Raw genomic sequence first — 23271 nt, 5'->3', positions numbered from 1 at the left:
TGAAAACAAAAAATAGTATATTCTAAATCAGTTGATACCATGTTTATGACATTACGCATACAGGTCATGACTTTGTACATTACTGGTCACCTTAGTATTTTATTCACCAAGGAGCATGTTACAGAAATTTTGCGGTACACGTACAATCATCAGGTAAAAGCATATATACATTTATAGTTACGTGTTAATACGAAAATAATTGGTGTTAAAAACAATTAATTTTTATTATAATAAAACCATTGTTTAGAACGAAGATGGAGGGTGGGGATTGCACATTGAGGGCCACAGCACAATGTTTTGTACAGCTCTCAACTACATTTGTCTTCGGCTACTGGGACAAGGCTCCGAAAACAATGCTTGTGAAAGAGCGAGAAAATGGATTCTTGACCATGGTGGTGTTACATACATACCGTCTTGGGGAAAGACTTGGCTTTCGGTATATTCCATCCCCTAAATTTTTATATATTATTTTATTTATTAAAAAGAGAAGAACAAGTTTCTTGATTCACAAGTTACTGAGATTTTATTTTTAACGATGATTCAATAACAAAAAAACAAGAACAAAGATAAAAATAATTAATTATTTAGAGTGTTATAGAGCTCAAAAAAAGTTTAATCGACGCCGGTCAATATGATCCACCACAAGTGGCGGAGTCAGAAATTCAAGTCAAGCGGGGGACAAATTTGAAACAAAAAATCCAAGGGGCGAATTAGAAAAATTCATGTAAATTTGGGCCAAAAAAAATATTAAAATTTTTAGAGTAAAAATATGCAATTTCTAAAAGTTCAGGGAGACATTTGTCCCTCGTGAGCCCCAAGTGGCTCCGCCCCTGCCTACCTCTACATATTAAATAAAATAAACCCACAATAGTTACAGAACGATGATGGCACTATAGCAATGACACTCCGGTCGTAGATTTCAAATTCTACAACAGTACAAAACCATTGTATAATTTTTTTCCAAACAGTTTCTTTTAGTTTTTTCAGTTGTAGGATTCCAAAAATTATAGCAGTGACATAAGAAAGATTGTGCATGAATATCTTGAAGAGCTTACAAGTTCACTCTCAAATTTTTTTGCAGCCCTTTCCCATGAGAAACATAGATCCCCTATTTATAACTCTTAGAAAGATTCTGTTTAGCAAAATCACTTCGTGTTTGATATCAAGAACATATTTATTCGTTTAACTGATCAAAATAAACGCAAATAAAAGAACACACATAATTTTATCTTGGTTCAGTAACATGCCTAATCCAGCCTCTCTATCTCTAGTTATCCACTATATGAAAAAGCTCAAAATAACAAATACAAGAAATTTTTCCGAGATTATTCGCTTTCCCAAAACCCTTACAAGAGTCTCTCAAAAATGTTTCCCAATGTCTCTTCTCTCAACTCTAGTTTGTTATTCTATTATTGTGTGTACCTATCATCTACATGGCCTTGCTATTTATAGACCATAGCTCAGACAATTTACATGATACTTCCTACACTCGCAGATTATTTCATGCACAAGTAATCGTGTCCTAACAAACTAACTAACTTATTTTGCTGATGTGGCTTTGCTGTGATGATGAGATCCACTTCAACAATTCTCTACCTTGACCTCGTCTTCACTTTCCTGCAAATCACCAAGACTGACCTCAGGCCTAAGCCTTTTCTTGTGTGACTTGAACCAGCTCTAAGAAATGTGTGAACTTATTTCTTGGAACTCGTTTATTCAGCATGCCATCAGGGTTGTGCTCTGTAGAGATCTTCTGAATCTTCACGTCTTTGTTGTTCACAATGTCTCTCACAAAGTGAATCTTAACATCAATATGTTTAGATCTTTCATGAAAAATCTGGTGCTTTGACAAGTGAATAGCACTTTGACTGTCACAATGTACCATCATTTGATCTTGTGGAAACCCCAATTCTGTAATCAACCCTTTCATCCATATGGCTTCTTTGATGGCCTCAGTTATAGCCATGTACTCAGCTTCCATGATGGACAAGGCAACCACAGACTGAAGAGATGATTTTCAGCTCACAGCTCCACCACAGACTGTGAAGATATACCCTGTAAGTGACTTCCTTGAGTCAAGATTTCCAGCACTGTCTGAATCAACATATCCATCAACCTTGACTTCTGCTTTACCCTTCCTTTCAAACAATAGACCAGTTTCAAGAGACCTTCTCAAGTATCTGAGAACCCATTTAACTACATTTCAATGCTCTTTTCATGGTTCTGACATGTATCTGCTAACCACGCTCACAACATGAGTAAGATATGCTCTTGATTGGATCATTGAGTACATTAAACTGCCAACAACACTGGCATAAGGTACGCCTTCCATCTTGGCTCTCTCTTCTTATGTAGCAGGCTTTTGAGCAATACTCAACTTGAAATGTTGTGGTGCCAAAGGTGTGGAGACAGCTTTTGCTAAGTTCATGTCAAATTTTTTAATCACCTTGGACAAGTACTGTCTTCATAAGAGCTTGACTTTGCCCTTTTTCATGTCTCAAGAAATTTCCATGCCTAAGATCTTTTGAGCTGACCCAAGATCCTTCATCTAAAAAACTAAACTCAGTTGGCCTTTAAGTTTCTCAATTTCTCTTTTGTTGGGAGTGATAAGAAGCATGAGTAGATATAGATCATCTTCACCAATATTTTTCAAGTACACACACCAGTCATAATCACTCCTGGAAAAACCACTTGAGATCATGAACTGATCAAATTTTAAGTACCATTCCTTGGTGATGCTTCAAGACGTATAGAGACTTCTTCAACAAGCAAGCCTTACCTTCACCATGTTCATATCCCTCACGAGGCGTCATGTAAATTACTTCATCAAGCTCTCCAAAGAGAAAGACTATCTTTACATCAAGCTGTTCCATTTCCCAGTTGAATTGAGCAATGAGAGCAAGAACTGCTCTGATTGATCTGTGCTTAACTACCAGAGAGAATATAACATTGTAATCAATGCCTTCCCTCTGAGTGAACCCATTTGTCACAAGCCTTGCCTTGTACCTCAGGGATTCCATCTTTCAATTTGAAGATCCATTTAGAACCTATAAGCATATGATCTTTTGGAGCTTGTACAATTTCCCAGGTTTTGTTCTCAGCAACTGAATCCATTTAATCTTGCATGGCCTTTTTCCACTTCTCACTATCTTTACATCTCATTACTTCCTTTACAATCCTTGGCTCTTCTGTATCAATCTCACAAGCAATCATTAGAGGAAAAGAATTGAAATCAACATTAGCATACCTTGGTGGAGGTCTGATATTGATTCTTCTGCTCCTATTTCTTGCCAAGAGATACTCATTCTGATTTTCATGAGGTTGATCTTCAGGTGCTTGTTCTTGAACATCATCATGAACATTTTGAGGTTGTGAGTGATTCTCCTGATCTGGGCTGTGGCACCAAGCTCCACCTCAATGTTAGCACATGCATTATCTTCAGACTCAAGCAAAGACCCATAATCAGACTCAATAGTTCTTCCAAGAAAATCATCTTCTTAAAACACAACATCTCTATTTATCATCACTTTCTTGTTACCTATCTATGTATACCACAGTCTGTAACCCTTCACTCCTTCTGGATAGCCAATAAAAATGCACTTGAGAGCCCTTGACTCATGTTTGCCTTGCTTAATATGGGCATAAGTTGTACAACCAAATACCCTAAGCCAGTTGTAATTGACCATGTGATTAGATCGCATCTCCATGGGAGTTTTTAGATTTAGTGTTTTAGATGGACACCGGTTGATCAGATAGCAAGCAATAGAAGTAGCTTTACCCCAGAAGTTCTTTGGGAGCTTAGCGTGGATCTACATGCACCCCTCTCCATAATGGTCATGTTGAATCTTTCAGCAAGACCATTTTACTGGGGAGTTCCAACAACAGTTAGGTGTCTAGTAATACCATGATCCCTGCAAAACTGATTAAAGTCCTCTAACAAAATTCAAAGCCATTATTACTTCTGAGGCGTTTGACCTTCTTTCCTGTCTAATTTTCAACTTTATTCTTCCAGTCCTTGAAGTCCTGTAGTGCTTCATTCTTCTATTTAATCGAAAACACCCGCACTCTTCTTGAAAAATCATCAACTAAGGACATAAAGTATATGTTGCCTCCATGTGATGTAGTCCTTGAAGGCCCCCAGAAATCAGAATAAAAATATTCTAAAACACCCTCAGTTCTATGGACACCTTTATTGAAGCTAGCTCTGACAGACTTTCTTAGAATGCATTCTCCATAAATGTTCAATTTTCTTAGGTTTTCTGAACCAAAATATCCTCTCTTAGCCAACTCTAATCCTATACCCTTCTCGTTGACATGTCCTAATCTTAGATGTCATGTTATAGCGCAATCATTACTTAAATGTTCTATAGCAGAGGCTGATCCTATGATTGTGATGCCTAGAAGAAAATAAAGACCATTGTTCCCAATCCCTTCCAAGTAGGTAAAAGCACCCTTTGACACTACTTGTTTTCCATTTTCAGATTTGAAACTATAGCCTTGTTCTTCTAGAGTACCTAGAGAGATGAGATTTCTCTTTAATTCTGGCACATACCTAACATCTTTAAGGATACTTTCATCTCTATTTTGTAGCTGAATTTTGATGTTGTCAGTTCCATTGATCTTACAAGGTTTGTTGTTTCCAAGAAGCACGTTCCCTCCATCTATTTGTGAAAAATCCTAAAACCGATTCCTGTTTTGGAGACATGTGGAAAGTACACCCACTATCCATAACCCAGATCTTGGAAGAGTCTTCACTTGAGACATTCAATGCCTCACCACTCTCATAGCCCTGCTCTTCTGCTATAGCAGCATTGCCATTCCACCATCCTTCTTGTAGGTCTTGTGCTTGTTGGGGCAATACTTCTTCATATGACCTACTTCATGGCAATGATACCATTTGTAGGGGAAATCTTTATCTTCTTGTACCTCTTTATTATTCTGTTGATGAGATTGCTTTGACTTTGGCTTGGATCTGCTCTTGTCATTCCTTTTATGCACATTCAAGCTTTCTGCTACAGGCTTCTTGTCAGATCTTGATTCTTTTTCTTTTGCCTTCAAAGAAGCTTGAAAATCTTCCAGTGAAAGTGATTCGTTCGCGTATTTCATGGCTTCAAATGAACGTGGAGTAGGACTTTAGAAGCGCATTCAAAATCATGATGGATTGGTCTTCATCATCGGTTTTGGTTTCCGTGTTGGCTAGGTCAATGATCAGTCGATTGAAGTAGTCAAGAATCTCTGATACCCACCTATCTTCGGACCTTTTGAAGTCAAACATCTTTCCATTGAGATGGACTCAATTAGATAGCGAGTTCTTCATGGAGAGGGATTCAAGCTTCAGCTAGATTCCAGCGGCGATGGTCTCTTTGGCGACTTCTCTCAGGACTCGGTCGCCTAGGTGAAGAATCAACGGACAGAACGCCAATTCTAGGGCTTCGTTCTTCTCATCGGCTGACATTGTTGCTGGAAACCCATTTTCGCCTTTAAGAGCCTTCGCGATCTTCTATTGGACGAGGACAACTTTCATTCTCCATTGCCATAAACTGAAATTGCCTTTGCCGTCAAAGCACTCAATCTCAATCTTTGTGAATCCCACTGTTGATTAGTATAGGCTCTGATACCAATTGTTACAGCAAAATCGCTTCGAGTTTGAAACCAATAACAGATTTCTCCATTTGCACATAACTTATCAAAATAAACCCAATTAAAAGAACACACAGAATTTTTTCCTAGTTTAGCAATATGCCTAATCCAGCCTCTCTGTCTTCGGTGATCCACTATATGAAAAAGCACAAAATAAAAAATACACGACGTTTTCCCAAGATTACTCGCTTTCCCAAAACCCTTACAAGATTCTCTCAAAAGTGTTTCACAGTCTCTCTTCTCTCAACTTTAGTTTGTTATCTTCTTATTGTGTGTCCCTTTCATTTACATTGCCTTGCTATTTATAGAACATAGCTCAGACAATTTACAAGATATTTCCTACACTCGCAGATTACTTCCTACACAAGTAATCGTGTCCTAACAAACTAACTAACATATTTTGCTTATGTGGCTTCACTGTGATGATGAGATCAACTTTAACAGATTCACTTTAGAACATTAGCTTGAGACCTAAACAATCTAAGATAATCTAACACTTAAATTCTCATCTTAACATTTGTTCATTTATGTTAGTTTGACCGATGTAATGAGATTAGTTTACAATAATATACCTTCTTGCGTGCTAACCCATGTACGCACATATATACCTTCTCAGCTGATTATTAATCAATCTAATAATATAATTCTCATCTTAGCACATATGTGTAGTCGCTTAACATGTTTTAAAAACAAAACCACTCCAAACGCTATTACAATCATTGGACTTATATAATATTTCAATTAACTCCTTGAATTAAAAAAATGGATAAATGTCATGCTTCTTCGGAAATTTTAGCATAATAATCAAACAACATGCTTACTACGATAAAATTTTAAGCATTTATAACTTTTATACTACATCCAACCCATGTACGTTCATTATTGAAAAACAATAAAAAGATTCGAGGACATGTCAAAATTTCCAAAATTTATACCTGAAAACTTAATTTGAATTTTGAAAGGATTACCTCAAAAATTCAATTTTGTGAATCATAATTTGTTTTTTTAAGAGCAACCATTTTAGTAACGACTTGCAACTGTATCAAATGAAAATATGTTCAATACATATAATGGAACTTCAAAGAGCCAACAATGATCAACGTAAAATTTAGTAGCCTCGTGAGTGAGTGATTGGGTAACCTCGTTTCTGTCATGGGGAACAAACTTCCACAAACCACCGTCCAAATCCTCCAACACCTCTCGGATCTCAGCAACAATGGATTCGAAAATCACATGACCGGCGTTAACGTTGACAGCTTTCATTGCAAGGAGACCATCACTTTCAAGAAAATTTATGTTCAGGTCATGCATCTTGTAAAGGAAAGACACTCGCCCATATAGTAGTCAACTTTTTCCATAGTTAATGACCCACACCAAAGCTTGATCTTGATCCGTTATTGGGATTCGCTGCATCAACACTTAACTTGAGTATACCCGGGTTTGACGGAATCCAACCACCTCTATCTCTCAAATGTCACAGACTGTATTAGACTCCGCCTATGCTGAAACTCCATCATCAAACTAGAGGATGCTTTCCGGATCGAAGGTTCATCCTTTCAGCATAGTGAATAAGATTTTTGGATCCTATTTGGCATTTTTCTAAGTTTGGCAAAACAATTGTATAGTTGTTCATTACAATTGAATATTCTTTTTTTCGTACTGAGATTTTTGGAAAGATATGATCATATACTTAGTTTTTCGGTTATACAGATTCGCGGAAGATTTTGTGTAAACCTAATATAACTTTCTTAAGGTTTACTTAGGTTTGTCAGTTTTCTTTTTGGATACACGTCGACCTTATTCTTGAGTCAATCTCAATTCCTTGGAGATCTACATCAACAACTGCTTCAAGATTTTGTTTGCTACTGTTGTGCTTTATTTGTACAGAGTTTGTGAGTGCGTGTGTTTGCATTGATTCGTTGAATCAATTTTTGGGAGAGACCAGTAAGGACAAATCATTCCCCATTTCAGATATCGCTAGTAAGGCCATCCATGTGTGTAACTCGCCTTGGAATATTTCCAAATATGAACTTCTTCCACGAGTTTAGTTCCACAACATATTTAGTAAGGTAGTTGTTGAGCATGGGTTGTGTGTAGTCTATATTTTGGCCACTCTTCAATCTTAAGCCACCACAGTTCAAACCAAAATTGGCGCTGGTGATGCTTTCTTGTGAAGACCGTTCGGTTGAGAAGGATTTGAAGCGTTGTATGATCAAAGCCCTAAAACTAACCGTGAATGAGGATAGCCGAAGGGAAAATCTTGAGCCACCCTTGGTTTGCAATGCCTCGGTCGATTCTGTCACATATATTAGCCTCACCAATAAGTTGTTATCCCACATAAGTTTATCTTCGAGATGGCCATCTAAAGTCGATCACAATCCATTCAAACAGTCTAAAAAAATCCATCACACTATTTTGAGGTCGACCTTACCACCCCAACCTCATTCCTTATCACAACACTAAAATATAACTGAAATTTCCAAAGAAAACATAATGTAAGTAAAAAAAAAATAACTTGAATGAGATGGCATAATTTCAAGAGGGGACTCTCTGCTCTTGCCATGGGTGCCCATAAAACCCTATAAACCTCTATATGTGAGCTTACGGATCCACCACAATAGTCTCGATATGCCCGATGAATAGCTCAATACATATAAATTACAATCATCTTACTACAGAATAATGTCGCCACTACATCGATAACGAAAGATCTTCGTAAAGGCTCTTTGAAGTTTAAGGAATGACTCGGATTTTCCTGGTTCCCGAATGTTCCAACTAATGGAACTCATTAGACCGGCAAGGCTGGCTCTCAGCCACCGGCAGTGCAATTACGGATATGATTGCATCTTCCTCTATTTTTATTCATTTCCCATCATTGTCGCCCAATATTGTGTCCGAGTGCTTCCTCTCAACAAGCTTAATTGATTTCATTACTCACAGCCTCAATCTTAACCCTAGCCAATTTCTGTCTTGCAAGTCTCATTTGACCCACCCCAAAAGAGAGCAACGGATCTTCATATTCGGTTATGAGGGGGGACTAAGTTATTTGATTAGAGCGGAGTTGGTCGGAATAGAAAAGACCAAGGATATGGATTAGAAAAGTCGGGCCGTACTGAAGTGGCTGAGGGGCTCGAGAAATTGCAGAGTGAATGAGAGGTAGCAATTTTGACTTAGTGCAGACCAAGTAAGGTGGGGTCTGATTTTTTAGGTCTTGGATAGGTCTCAAGTGAACTTCAATGGCTCCAACCTAGCTCTTACTTAAATTTGCACCAAATTCTCTTCACCAATAATTAGGGTAATGTCTATATTCGAATTCAATATCGAATTCTGAAAAATCGGCGAGAGATTTGGGAGATATTTTATAATCTAACTAATGTCCCCATTTGGAATTGAAGGGATCTCATATGATTTTGAAATTTTTCCTGATATCTCATTTTCCTCGAAATCAGACCGCTTTGTATTTCTTCACAAAATCTCCTTCGAACTTATTTAGGGTAGCAGATATCTAAGGGACTGAGCCACAACCTCTGGACTGGGCATAGACCATAGCTCCGCCTCCGAGAATCACACACCGGCCCTTGTATTGGCATAGATGGGCGATGAGTCTACAAATGAAGCATAAATTATGTAATTTTTCATATTTAAAATCAACTAATTAATGTACCTCTTCTTTGTCACCCAGACGAATATTAGAGGTTTTGCGTAGTGATTGTTTGATGTCGTATAGAACACAAACCTGAATGAATCTCCTTTGTCGTTGCAAAAATCAAAATACATGAATTTGTACCCATATTTTCGTAAAGCGGATATTCACCCCAAGGTCCATATCGTTGTCTACATCCTTCGAAATAATAGTCACCCCAAAGGTCCATATTGTCACCCCAAAGGTCCATATTGTCACCTTTTTCATTCTATTTTCCCCTTTAATTGTATTCAATTAATTCATCAAAATTTGGGAGATTCGTTAAATAGTCTACTCTTTGTAAATTTTAAGTAAATAGTTATTATGGTAATTTAGCATTGTTTGATAATTTTTTTGCATTTTATTTATGCCATTAGAGTCCGGTGGTTTATTTACAATTATATGTTAACGATTATTTGCAAATATTAACGTCTTTTTAGATTCGTTAATAAAATCTTGTGACTAGTTATTACAATTTACCAAAGACTGATTATATAGGAAAGCTTTTTTCATATGACTTAAAGTCTAGAGAGCCCTTATAATTATGGTACACTAATTATTTTATAAGGTTCGTTGGTCTATAACCCTTATTATTAATATTTATTTGACATGTCTTTATGATAATTATCAATCGTACATCACCCCTTACTTAGGTGTCAAAATTATTTTTCATCACAATTCAAACGAAAATTAAAACATAAAAATCAAACTTTTTTTTCCTTAAAAGAGTTTGTGTTTCGAGAAAACAAACATCTCATCACTTGAAATAACCATTGGTAGATTCTTGGTATCTTTGATTGGGATGGAAGCAACCCAATGCCACCCGAATTTTGGATTGTTCCATCCTTTCTTCCTGTGCATCCAGGTTCGAACACTTTCTCTATTCTAATTTTTGTTATTAATTTAGGAAGTTAATAATAAATGTTTGATATTATATTGTTATATATTCAAATTCATTTCAATAGCTCCAATCGGATATGCAGGTAAGATATGGTGTTACTGTCGGACGATTTACCTGCCAATGTCTTACTTGTATGGAAAAAGATTTGTTGGCCCAATCACACCTCTCATCCTTCAACTAAGAGAGGAGCTTCATGTCGAATCTTACAATAAAGTAAATTGGAACAAAGCTCGCCATCTGTGTGCTAAGGTAAAAACACTATAACTTGAAAGTCCAGATCTACTGTATGAACTATTTCTAAGGTGTTGTATCAGACAGTAGTAACACCTGTAAAGACACCACACAATAATAGTAAACGAACACACAGAATGGTAACCCAGTTCGGCCTTAAAAGCCTAATCTGGAGGGATGAGTATCCCGGTGAAAAGAGCAACTTCACTAACGGAAAATGAGTTTAATCGAAATACAATGAATGATAACCTTTCACTATTCCTAACTCCCAGTGAACCGTAGCTTGATGCTAGTCTAGGCTCCCCCTAGACTTGAGCTCCCCTCGCTTTTCACCCTTACAATCACTCAGTGTATTAGTGTGTTGTTCTTTGCCCAGGAAAACAAAACTCACACAATGGAGAATACACAAAAACCTTTTTGGCACACTCAGGTTTTTCGGCGTGAAAGTGTGTAACCCTACCTAGGGTTTCGCATTGTCTTATATACAAGACAAACAAAACGAATGTCCTCTGATCCAAGACAGAGACACATGGCACGCATCCAGCGAGCCCAGAAATAAAGCTGTCAGCAAGACCTCACCGCGAGCTGACAACTTTAACCAAGAGATGTTCTTTGAGATGTTAGAACCACCACGAGAGACAATAAGCAAGCCTGAATCAAAGGGCCAACTTCTTGTAACAACATTCTCCCCCTTTGACTTTGAGCAGGCAAAACTCTTCCTTCAAAAACGAAACACTATGCCAACCTTCAAGGAGCACTCTCGCCACACACACAGCACAACAGAACATCTAACTGTGAGATCACTCTTGTCACAGTGACTGACAGAGGAGACAACAAAATATATCCATAAAGTAGCACAACATAGAAGGAGGGAGGCTCAGAAGTTACAGACATATAACCAAATAACCAAGTTTTAGAAGTGACTTTTTGACTCCCCATTTTTGCCAAGCAAAGACAAAAAGGAAGAAAAACAGCTAAACAGTATCTGAGCCACGCAAAAAATCTAGAAAAAATAAAAAGTTTCGGTACTTGGGAGAATACGAACTAGAGCATCTTCATGGGCCATCTTGCGCTCAGTAGAGGTAGCAATCACTGTCTCCAGATGCTTGATCTCATCAACAAGGGAAAGAGCCATCAGTTTCCTGACGTCAGCTGACATGGGAGGAACAGCAGGAGCATCATCATCATTGAATCGAGCGTGAGGTAGGCTGGATTGGGGAGGCTTCTTGATGTCTGCCACATGATGCTTCTGAAAAAGTTTGTAGCTGAAGGAGATCTTCCCTGGAGTCGAGCTGCAAGCTTTCATCTCTTCTGGTGACAGAATATCCGGTTGTTGACGCAAAATGATCCCAGTGATCATGGCAGGATAAGGGATGGGAAGCTTTATAGCTTCAGAGCCAGCGTGCTTGATGATTTGGGAGTAGAAGAGTTTCCCAACGTCAACCGAACGGCCTGTGCCAATCATGAAGAGAAATTGAGCTAGAGCGAGAGAAACACCTGTGGAGTGAGCAGTAGGAATCCAGCTCTTGACTCCAATTTTGTGAAGAACAGAGTACTTAGAACTGAGAAGAGAAGCACGGTACAGCCCAGACTCAGGCCACCCTTTCTTGTCTTTCCCTCCAGTGAGTTCAGAAATCAGCTCAATTCTTGAAGGCACTTGATACTCAGAAGTGGGAGCATTTGAACCCATGAACTCATGGATGACCTTGGGAGAGAAGTCAATGATTTTGTTCCTGATCACCACCTTTTGAAAATGAGGGGAAGTGGCATCATCGACTTGATCAGGAAGATTGACAATGAACTCCCTCACAAGCTGAGCGTGGTAGGAGCCCACTGAGGTCACTGTGGAGAGAAGCCCGGTGCTCTTGAGAAGTTCAATGACATCAGCGCATTCCATGGCTTCATTAGAGAGCGCATGTTCAGGAGCAATACTCCGAAGAATGACGTACTTCCATCGGCTGGCATTCTGAAGGGTGTGAAAAGATATTCCTGTGATTGGAACATCAGGAACATCCTGTCTAGACGACTTCTTCTTCTTGTCGCGAGACCTTGCTTCCTCCACAGCTTCTTCATCTTCGACGATGTTAGTGACATGATCTCTGACATCCTCCACCACAATCTCCTCCTGAGGATTAATGGCATTCGCTTCAGTGGTCTCCACTCTGCTCTTCTTCCTCCTAGCAGATTTCTTGACTTTCTCCGCAATGGAGGACTTCTCAGCAGCCTTCTTGGAGGTCCTCTTAGTCTTCTTTCTGGGCATGTCTCCTGGGGGAACCACATCTGAGTCTGGTTGAAGACCCTCATCCATGATTCGGTCAAAGTCTTCACAGGAGATCAGCTCTCTGCGATTCTCTCCTAAAACGTCCTTATCCGACCTAGAACCTTGACCCTTAAGTTCTCTGGTCATCTCAGCCAGAGTGGGATTGTCCACTTCATCAGCCTCCTGAGATTGAGGATTAGGGGGATCAGATTTATCAGCGAATCTGGGAGAACTGGGGTTGTCCGTGGAGGTGTTATCGACATTTCCTTCTCCTGAATTTCTTAGAGTCACCATGGCCTCTACTGTGGGGCTCATGGTTTCCTTCTCAGAACCGATAGGCTTAGAGGAAACATCCGCATGCATGCTTTCTTGGTTAGAAACTGAGGAAGGAACAGGGTGAGGGAGAGTTGTCAATGATACCTGAGGAAAAGGAGGAAGAAGACCACGAAGGTCAGTAGCCTCAGCCCTAGACGAAGAGTCTCCGGCCTCACCATCGACTCTGACGGGCTGAGGTTTTCTGATTCTTACACCATACTTGTTCACTTGAATGCTCTCCGTCTTGGACGAAGAGAGACCCTTGGCCTTTCCTTTCACCGTGGACTTGGAGGATTTCACTGTACCTCTTCTCGTGGACACCATGATTACGAAGAAAACAGAGTTTTTCAAGAACTGAAGAGAAGGGATTAAAGAGAGATGCAATAAGAGGCAAAGATCTGCGAAAATGATGATAGCAGTTGGAAAAATCGTACTTCTTCTTGGGAAATAAACCGTCACGTTGTAATTCAAACGAATTACTCTAAACGCTGTGTTTTGAGAGAGAGAGGGAGTGAACAACATTTTCCCAATTGGGCCTTCTGTGCGCCAAAGTCATAGCCCATAAATGACTTCGCCAGCCCAATAATTGCTATAAGTCAAGTATGCACACTCCCAAGCCAGAACGGAGCTTCTCAAATTTCACCATATCCAGAGGTTTTGTGAAGATATCAGCCAATTGATCCTCCGTATTGACATGCTCTAGAGAGAGAATTTTGTAATTCACAAGATCTCTGATATAGTGATGCCGAATCTCAATATGCTTAGTCTTGTTGTGCTGAACAGGATTCTTTGCAATGTTGATGGCACTGGTGTTGTCACAGAACAAGGTGACAACATCTTGAGGAACATCATACTCTTCAAGCATACATTTGAGATAAACCAGCTCTGTGCTACCTGCCCCCGCAGCAATGTACTCTGCTTCAGCAGTGGATAAAGATACACAATTCTGTTTCTTGCTGAACCAGGAAATCAGATTATTCCCAAGAAAGAAACATCCACCCGAGGTGCTCTTTCGGTCATCAGAATTGCCTCCCCAATCTGCATCAGAAAAACCAACCAGACACGAGTTCGTGTCAAAAGAGTACAAGATACCATAGTCAGCAGTACCGTGAATGTACTTGATGATCCTTTTGACATAACTAAGATGAGTTGTGGTGGGTTGAGACTGAAATCTAGCACAAACTCCCACTGAAAATGAGATATCAGGTCTGCTAGCGGTTAAGTATAGCAGACTCCCGATCATGCTTCTATACAGCTTGGTGTCAACTGCCTCACCATCATCATCTTTAGATAGTTTGACTGTAGTAGAAGCAGGGGTTCTCTTTGGTTTTCCTGACTCTAGCCCGAATTTCTTGACCAACTCTTTAGCATATTTGCTCTGTGATAGGAATATTCCTCCTTCAAATTGCTTAATCTGGAAACCAAGGAAAAAGGAGAGTTCTCCAACCATACTCATCTGAAACTCTGATTGCATCTGTTCCACAAAGTGATCCACCATCTTCTGGGACATTCCTCCAAAGACAATATCATCCACATAGATCTGAGCAAACATCATCTCCGATCCACTCTTTCTAATGAACAGAGTTTGATCCTTAACACCCCTGACGTATCCCTTTTTGGACAGATATTCAGCCAGTCGCTCATACCAGGCTCGAGGCGCCTGCTTCAATCCATACAAGGCCTTATGCAGCATGTACACATGGTTTGGAAATTTAGGATCGACAAAACCCTTTGGTTGCTCCACATAGACTTCCTCGTTTAGGAATCCATTCAAGAAGGCACTTTTGACATCCATTTGATAGAGTTTGAACTTCAGACAGGAGATCCCTAGAAGTAGTCGAATGGCTTCATGCCTAGCAACAGGAGCAAACGTTTCTTCAAAATCCAGACCTTCAATCTGAGAGTAGCCCTGAGCAACCAGTCTAGCTTTGTTTCGGGTGACATTTCCAAGGGCATCTGACTTATTCTTGAAAATCCACTTGGTGCCAATAACATTGACATCTTCAGGTCGAGGAACAAGTTTCCAGACTTCATTTCTTTCAAACTGTACCAATTCTTCTTGCATAGCATTCATCCAGAACTCGTCACTGACAGCTTCTGTGACATTTTTGGGCTCGATTCTGGAAGTGAAGCACACATTACTAATCATTTCTTTGTAGTTCACTGGCTCTTTCCTCCTGGTGACGACTCCTTCATTTAGTTCTCCAATAATGGCATCGGAGGGATGATTCTTTTTTATCCTACTAGAGACTTTCTTGACAATAGCCGTTGAATCAAGTGCGGGATTCTCTTCATTGGCAGCGGAAGCTTCTTCAGTGTCTGAGACATCTTCAGGAACACTGGACAGAATTTCAGATGAGACTCCCATCTCATCTTCCTCTGACGGCTTGTCTTCATCATCCACAATGACATTCCTCGATTCCATGACACATTTTGTCTGCTTGTTGAAGACTCTGAACGCAGCACCACTAGAGGAATACCCTAGGAAAATAGCTTCATCACTCTTGACATCCAACTTCTTTCTCGGCTCCCTATCAGCAAGCACAAAGCATGTACTGCCGAAGATATGGAAATATTTGACACTAGGCTTTCTCCCCCTCCAAATTTCATAGCTGGTGCAGGACATACCGGGGCGAATGGAGACGCGGTTGAGGATGTGACAAGCAATGTGAACTGCTTCTGCCCAAAAGCAATATGGAAGAGACTTAGCATGGAGCATGACACGTGCCATTTCTTGAATAGTCATGTTCTTGTGTTCTACAATCCCATTTTGCTTAGGGGTGATTGGAGCAGAAAACTCATGCTTGATCCCTTGGGAGCTGCAAAAATCAAGGAACTTCCCATTCTCAAACTCCTTACCATGATCACTCCGAATTTTCATTATTTTTCCTGTAGAGTTTTCTTTCTCACGTTGAAGTCTCAAGCTCAAGGATTGAAAAGCTTCAAAAGCATCAGACTTTTCCCGTAGGAAATCAACCCAGGTGTACCTGGAGTAGTCATCAACAACCACAAGGATATATCGTCGACCACCAAGACTTTCTACTTGCATCGATCCCATAAGATCCATGTGGAGGAGTTCCAACACCCGAGAAGTGGTGAGATAATCAGCCTTTTTGTGAGAGGCACGGACTTGTTTCCCAACTTGACATTGCCCACATATCTTGCCTTCTTTGATCTTGAGATAAGGTAGACCTCGGACAGCCTCCTTGGAGACCAAACTACCTAGGCTTCTCAGATTCAAGTGACCAAGCCTCTTGTGCCATAAATCAGTCGCATCTGTTTGGCTCAGGAGACATGAAGCAGAAGTCATAGACGGTCCAGACCACAGATAGCAATTGTCTGGAGACCTCAACCCCTTCATAAACACTGAGTTGTCTTCTCGTGTTACCTTTCAATCATTTTTAGTGAAGGTGACAGTGAGATCCTGATCACATAGTTGACTGATGCTTATAAGATTGGCTTTGATCCCATCGACAAGAAGAATATTATCCAGAACCGGCAAACCAGATACATTCAACTTCCCTTTCCCTACAACAGTACCAGTAGATCCTCCTCCAAACGTGACATGTCCCTTGGAACATCCCTTAACATTGTTGAGGAAAGAGCCTTCTCCAGTCATGTGTCTTAAGCAGCCACTGTCGAAATACCAGTCCTCTCTCGGTGTAGCTTTCAAGGAAGTATAGGCGACCTATGCCCTTAGGTCCTGCTTGATTCTCCACACAAGATGAGATCTTTCTCCCAGATCAACCCTTTTCTTGGGAAATCTGCTTTGAGCACCCAGAACCTTTTGACCAATATTTTTCCTCTCAAGAAATTTCAATACAGAGAGAAGCAGAATGGACGAATATGTCCCCTTTTCCACAGAAGTGACATTTCCAGTCTAGTCTTGTGTGATGCTTTGGAAAAATTTGATCAGATGTTGCAGGAGGTGTGTGTGACACCTTTTCTGCTGAACGAGGTTTTTGCTGGGAAGCAGGGATAAACACAGTCTTCTTATAGGGAAGAGACCTAGAACAATACCCAAGTCCTCTGTGGTTGGAGGAGGATTGACCAATCTTGAGTATCTCATTCAGACATAAGGTCCCTGAGTTCAACATTTGAACAGATTTGGTCGTGCTAGCAAGCTCGCCATTCAGTCTTGCGATTTCCTTCTTTAGACTACCAATGATCTCAAGCATATGAGATTTCTCTTCTAGAAGAGATTCAATCCTGATCTTCATCTCCTCAGGAGAGTCCTTTTTCATCTCAGCGATTTCTTCCAGGAGACTAGATTGCATCAACTCAAGTTCTTCTATTTTAGCCTTTTGATTGAGGAAGGCATTAGACTCATCTGCCCATTTTACAAAGAGAGTCTTGTAAGCCTCTAAGAGTACTTCATCACTGAGTTCCTCTTCTGCCTCTTCTCTAAGACTCCCCGAGCAGTTCGATGCCTCAGTCTGAGACATGATAACTTCGTACGCCTGGAGTAGAAATTCATCGCTTAGTTCTTCACTGCTAGCAGACTTGAACTCATTAGAACCCTCAGAAGGAGCCAGGGCATTCCCTTTATTCTCCTCCGAGGTGAGCTCACTAGATTCAGTGTTCCTCGTCATGAATGCCAAGAAATTATTTCCTCCTTCTTCTCCACCATCACTCTCGGAAACACTGTCATCATCACTGATAGTAGTATTGAAGTTCTTCTGTTGGCGTCTCAAGTAATTTGGGCATTCAGCTTGGATATGACCAAAACCCTCACACTCTCTGCACTGAATTCCCTTGGCTTTAGATCCAAACGGGTTGCTTCTATCCTCTCTCCCTTTCTTGTTGAAACTCCCTGGCTTGTAGTTCTGAGGAGTCTTCTCTCGGTTGTGAGAGGGATTAGACTGACTTGGTGTGTTTGGAGATCTCCTCTCAAACCTCTTCATCAGCTTCCCATAGTTTTTGACCATCAGGGCAAGGGATTCATCGTAGGATTCTGAGGATCCTTCCATTTTCGGAGATTCAGGCTCAGCTGACGTGGTCTTGAGAGCTAAACCCATGTGCTTCTTCTCTGATGAGTCAGTGAAAGACATTTCATAAGTGAGAAGAGACCCAATGAGTTCATCAACTTTCATTTCCGATGTATCATGGACTTCATCAATCGTAGTCACCTTGATCTTGAATCTCTCTGGAAGAGACCTCAAGATTTTCTTCACCAGCTTAGCGTCTGACATGGATTCTCCGAGAGCATGAGACTCATTGGACAAGTCTCTAATTCTTACATAGAACTCACTGATTGTCTCTTCCTCATACATCTTCATGTTCTCAAACTTGGTAGTAACAAGCTGGAGACGAGAGTTCTTGACCTTGTCAGTGCCCTCATAAGTAGTTTCCAGGATGTCCCAAGCCTCCTTAGCGCTTTCACATGTATTGATCAGTCTGAAGACATTCATGACAACACCATTGTAAATGGCATTGAGAGCTTTTGAGTTGTACAGGGCTGCTTCATCTTCTGTGGGACTCCACTCGACTTCTGGCTTCTTCGCAGAGGTGATACCATCACTCAACAGCTTTTTGGGTGCTTCCCAACCTGTGACAACAGACTTCCATGTTTTGTGATCAAAAGACCTAATGAACGCACCCATCTTGGCTTTCCAATACGCGTAATTCTGCCCATCAAGAAGTGGTGCTCGTTAGATAGAACCTCCTTCCTTGAACGTGTCCATCTCGGTCAACAACAGCTAGATCTAACGAATCTCACCCAGTAACTTTGGGTGCCCGCTCTGATACCACTTGAAAGTCCAGATCTACTGTATGAACTATTTCTAAGGTGTTGTATCAGACAGTAGTAACACCTGTAAAGACACCACACAATAATAGTAAACGAACACACAGAATGGTAACCCAGTTCGGCCTTAAAAGCCTAATCTGGAGGGATGAGTATCCCGGTGAAAAGAGCAACTTCACTAACGGAAAATGAGTTTAATAGGAATACAATGAATGATAACCTTTCACTATTCTTAACTCCCAATGAACCGTAGCTTGATGCTAGTCTAGGCTCCCCCTAGACTTGAGCTCCCCTCGCTTTTCACCGTTACAATCACTCAGTGTATTAGTGTGTTGTTCTTCGCCCAGGAAAACAAAACTCACACAATGGAGAATACACAAAAACCTTTTTGGCACACTCAGGTTTTTCGGCGTGAAAGTGTGTAACCTTACCTAGGGTTTCGCATTGTCTTATATACGAGACAAACAAAACGAATGTCCTCTGATCCAAGACAGAGACAGATGGCACGCATCCAGCGAGCCCGGAAATAAAGCTGTCAGCAAGACCTCACCGCGAGCTGACAACTTTAACCAAGAGATGTTCTTTGAGATGTTAGAACCACCACGAGAGACAATAAGCAAGCCTGAATCAAAGGGCCAACTTCTTGTAACAACATAACTTAGGCTTTTTGGCAACCCTAGTCTTTAATTTATGTGGACAATTTCACGCCAGATTTTTTATTTTTTTTTCAACATGTACTCTCTAAATTTTATTATTTCGGCATTCATAGCCTTTATTAAAAATATATGTAAATATTGGTTTACTTTAAAAAAAAAATTAAATATTTAACAAGATTACACATTTCATTAAATATTTATTAAAAACAAAAATAAAGCTAAAAGTCAGCTAGCTTGGAAAACAATTTTACTCTTACTGTAATGGCATAAATACTACGTTTTTCTTCATTTTTTTTTTTTTTTTGGATCAATTATCTTATTTTAATTCATTAACGTTATTCATTAATAATTTTATGTGCTGCAGGAAGATCTTTATTATCCTCACCCTTGGGTACAAGACCTGTTGTGGGACACTCTGTACAGAATTACGGAGCCTCTTCTTACTAGGTGGCCATTTAATAAGCTGATAAGAGAGAGAGCTCAGCAAGTAACTATGGAACACATCCATTATGAAGATGAGTGTAGTCGCTACATAACCACTGGCTCTGTGGAAAAGGTTATTATTTGCATTTTTTGTGTGTATATTGTGTGTATTTGCATGCTTAAATTATATTGGTTCAGGTGCTATGCATGCTTGCTTGTTGGGCCGAAGCTCCCAATGGAGATCATTATAAGAAGCACCTTGCTAGAATCCCGGATTACATTTGGATAGCTGAAGATGGACTTAAAATGCAGGTTAAGTATTATTATTTATTATTTTTATTGCCATTTGTATAAGAGTTTAGACCCCATTACCGCATGTTATAATGAAAACAATATAATATATAATATAAAGTGTCCCATTATTTAATATACTATAATGCTTCTGAAATATGAAGGGTTTTTTTTTTTTTTTGGTACTTGATTACATAAAATATTTAAGTTTGGATTACACAGAAATTCTTTAAACTTCATAAACTCAAATTTATGCTGAAATACGAGATTAATTTTATACTTGACAGATATAAACTTTTTTTTTTATAGAAATATCGACATAAATTAATTTGCGGCTTAAAATTATAAAAAGAAAAACTTTGGAGAATGAAAACTAGAATAGAAGAAGTTTAAAGTCTGATAAGTAAATATTCAACAAGTTTTTTTCTTCTTGAAATTAGCTACCTCTCGGAAAACAAGTTCGATCATTATATAATTAATTGTGTTAGCTAATACACGGAAGTGTAATCCACTGTCATGCAGAGTGTTGGAAGCCAACAATGGGATGTTGGTTTTTCCATTCAAGCGTTACTTGAAAGTGACCTTATTGAGGACGTTGGAACAACTCTTGCTAAAGGTCATGACTTCATAAAGAAATCGCAGGTTGTTTTATTCATTACTTATGCAAGGAATTTATATATATATATATATATATATATATATATATATATATATATATATTGAAGATTTATGAATTCAGAGGAGAAAAAAGGTATATTATATTATATTGAAGATTTATGAATTCAAAGGAGAAAAAAGGGAGTCTATGAATTGCGTTAAAAAGAAATACAATAATCTGGATATAAATATAACTCTAATACAACAAAAAAATGAAAAGAAGGAAATAATCCTAAATAAATATAATAATAATAATTACTATATATGTATATATATATATATATATATATGCTAATATCCCCCTTCAAACTCATGATGCTACAGCAATAAGCATCGAGAGTTTGTTAGGTAAGAAGCGAAAGCGCAAAGTAGAGTGAGCCTTCGTGAACAAATCGGCAATCTTAAGAGATGATGCGATCATACCAAGATGTAAATGATGGCGAGTGTAATCGCAATCAATCTCAATATGTTTGGTTCGCTCATGAAAGACTGAGTTGCGAACAATCTGAATGGAACTGTGATTATCACAGTATATCGTTGTAGGATAATGAAGAGTGACATCCAGATTAGCAAGTAACCAGCGTAATCAAACAATCTCACATGTAGTCGTAGCCATAGGGCGATACTCAGCTTTAGTGGAGGAGCGAGAAATAACATCTCGCTTCTTGCTCTTCCCAGAGATGAGTGAATCTCCAAGGAAAACACAAAATCAAGTGGTGGACTTGTGATCCGTAAGATCACCAGCCCAATCATCATCAGAGTAAACGCGCGACTCTAACGAGGACGAGGAGGAAAATAATAGACTTTGAAACTGAGTACCACGAAGATACCTTAAAATGTGAAGAACAATAGCCAATGAACTATGATAGGAAAGTGACAAACTAACTGGCAATATGAATAGCATGCGCAATATCAGAACGAGAAACCGTGAGATAATCCAAACTTCCTACCACTGTGGAGTATAAAGTGGGATCGGGCAGAGGAAACACCTGTCAGATGGAGAATAGCGAGCATTGGTTTCAAGAGGAGTATCAACGATCCTGTTGTCAGTGAGACGATGACGCTCAAAGAGATCTGATATATACTTTGACTGAGATATAAGGTAGCCCTTCGAAGAGAAAGCCACCTCTATATCCAGATACTAACGCGACGAACCCAGATCTTTCATAGCAAAGTACCGAGCCAAGTCAGACTTCAACGAATCAATCCCATCATAATCATCGCCGGTAATAATCATATCATCAACAAACAAGGACAAGAGAATACTACATGTACTTGTATGCTTGACGAATAAAGCGAAATTGTGCTGACTAGGAATGAAACCAAGGAAGGCGATCACAGTGGAGAACTTCTCAAACCAAGCTCGGGGAGCTTGTTTGAGACCATATAGAGCTTTGCGTAGCTTGCACACATGACCGAGCTGATGTGCGATTGCATGAGGGGGGTGTCATGTATACCTCCTCGTGAAGATCACCATACAAGAAGGAATTCTTCACATCAATCTGAGATATCTGCCAACAATGTACGGAAGCCACATCGATCAGAGTGTGGATCGTCGTCATCTTTGCGACTGGCGCAAAAGTCTTTTCATAATCTATACCATACTCTTGAGAATATATTTTAGCAACAAGACGGGCCTTGTACTGCTCCACGGACCCATCTGATTGGTCTTGATCTTTTTTACCCAACGAGAACCGATGGCCCGCTTACTCGACTGCAACGGTACAAAGTCTCAAGTGTAAGTCTGATGTAGAGCAGTAAGTTCCTTAGCCATAGCAGTCTATCAAAGGGGGTAAACAATAGCCTCTCTATAAGACAAAGGCTCAGACATAGAGTGAAGAGACATGAGAAAGGAAACAAAAGAGGTAAAGATGAAGAATAAGAAAAATTGGGAAGTTTAGTGGACTTACGAGGACGTGTGGACTGACATAGAGGAGGATGATCCACAATCTTAAGTGATGGCTGAGTAGTCGTAGAAGGAGGGGTCGGAGGCGTGTGTGTCTCAGGAATCAAAATATCAGTGTGTACAACTTCCTCGGTGTCAATATCAAAAGGATCAATACGAATAAGATCGTTATGAGTCATCTTATGAGAACTAGCGGGAACATAGAAGAAATGAATATGCTATAAACACACCATGACAAAAGACATACCATTTCTGACTGACAGGATCAAAACAACGATATCTCTTTTGACCAACACCATATCCCAAAAAAGACACACAAAGCATACTTAGGAGACAATTTATTGCGCTCGACGTAGGGTCGAAGCACGAAACAAGTGGAACCACAAAGTGGCATAATCAGAGACATTTCCAAACAACTTTTCGAAAGGAGTCAAACCTGAATTATGAGAGGTTGGGATTTTGTTTATGACATAGGCAGCGGTATGGATAGCTTCCGCCCAAAAAAATACTAGGAACCTCGACAGACAAGAAGAATGAACGAGCAATCTCAAGATGACGGTTTC

At 39.7% G+C, this 23271-nt stretch overlaps 1 protein-coding gene across 3 annotated transcripts in view; it reads left to right on the top strand.

Moving 5' to 3' along the window:
- LOC149393804 (beta-amyrin synthase-like) overlaps nucleotides 1-23271 on the top strand; it is a 48916-nt gene that overhangs the window by 4047 nt on the left and 21598 nt on the right. For all 3 annotated transcript variants that reach the window (XR_016299641.1, XM_089616463.1, XM_089616462.1), the window contains 7 exons: nucleotides 64-153; nucleotides 248-436; nucleotides 10103-10187; nucleotides 10306-10472; nucleotides 19796-19987; nucleotides 20053-20166; nucleotides 20668-20787. Coding sequence is in view for 2 of the 3 variants with exons in the window: in XM_089616463.1 (XP_089472589.1) it covers nucleotides 64-153; nucleotides 248-436; nucleotides 10103-10187; nucleotides 10306-10472; nucleotides 19796-19987; nucleotides 20053-20166; nucleotides 20668-20787 (957 nt within the window). In the remaining variant the exon portion in view is untranslated. The remainder of the gene's footprint in view (nucleotides 1-63; nucleotides 154-247; nucleotides 437-10102; nucleotides 10188-10305; nucleotides 10473-19795; nucleotides 19988-20052; nucleotides 20167-20667; nucleotides 20788-23271) is intronic.

Source organism: Urtica dioica, chromosome 6 (genome assembly GCF_054948205.1).
Source record: "Urtica dioica subsp. dioica isolate 48M chromosome 6, U.dioica_male_clone48M_v1_H2, whole genome shotgun sequence".
NCBI lineage: Eukaryota > Viridiplantae > Streptophyta > Magnoliopsida > Rosales > Urticaceae > Urtica > Urtica dioica.
The sequence above is the reverse complement of the archived record's forward strand: the minus strand, read 5'-3'. Positions and strand labels throughout refer to the sequence as shown.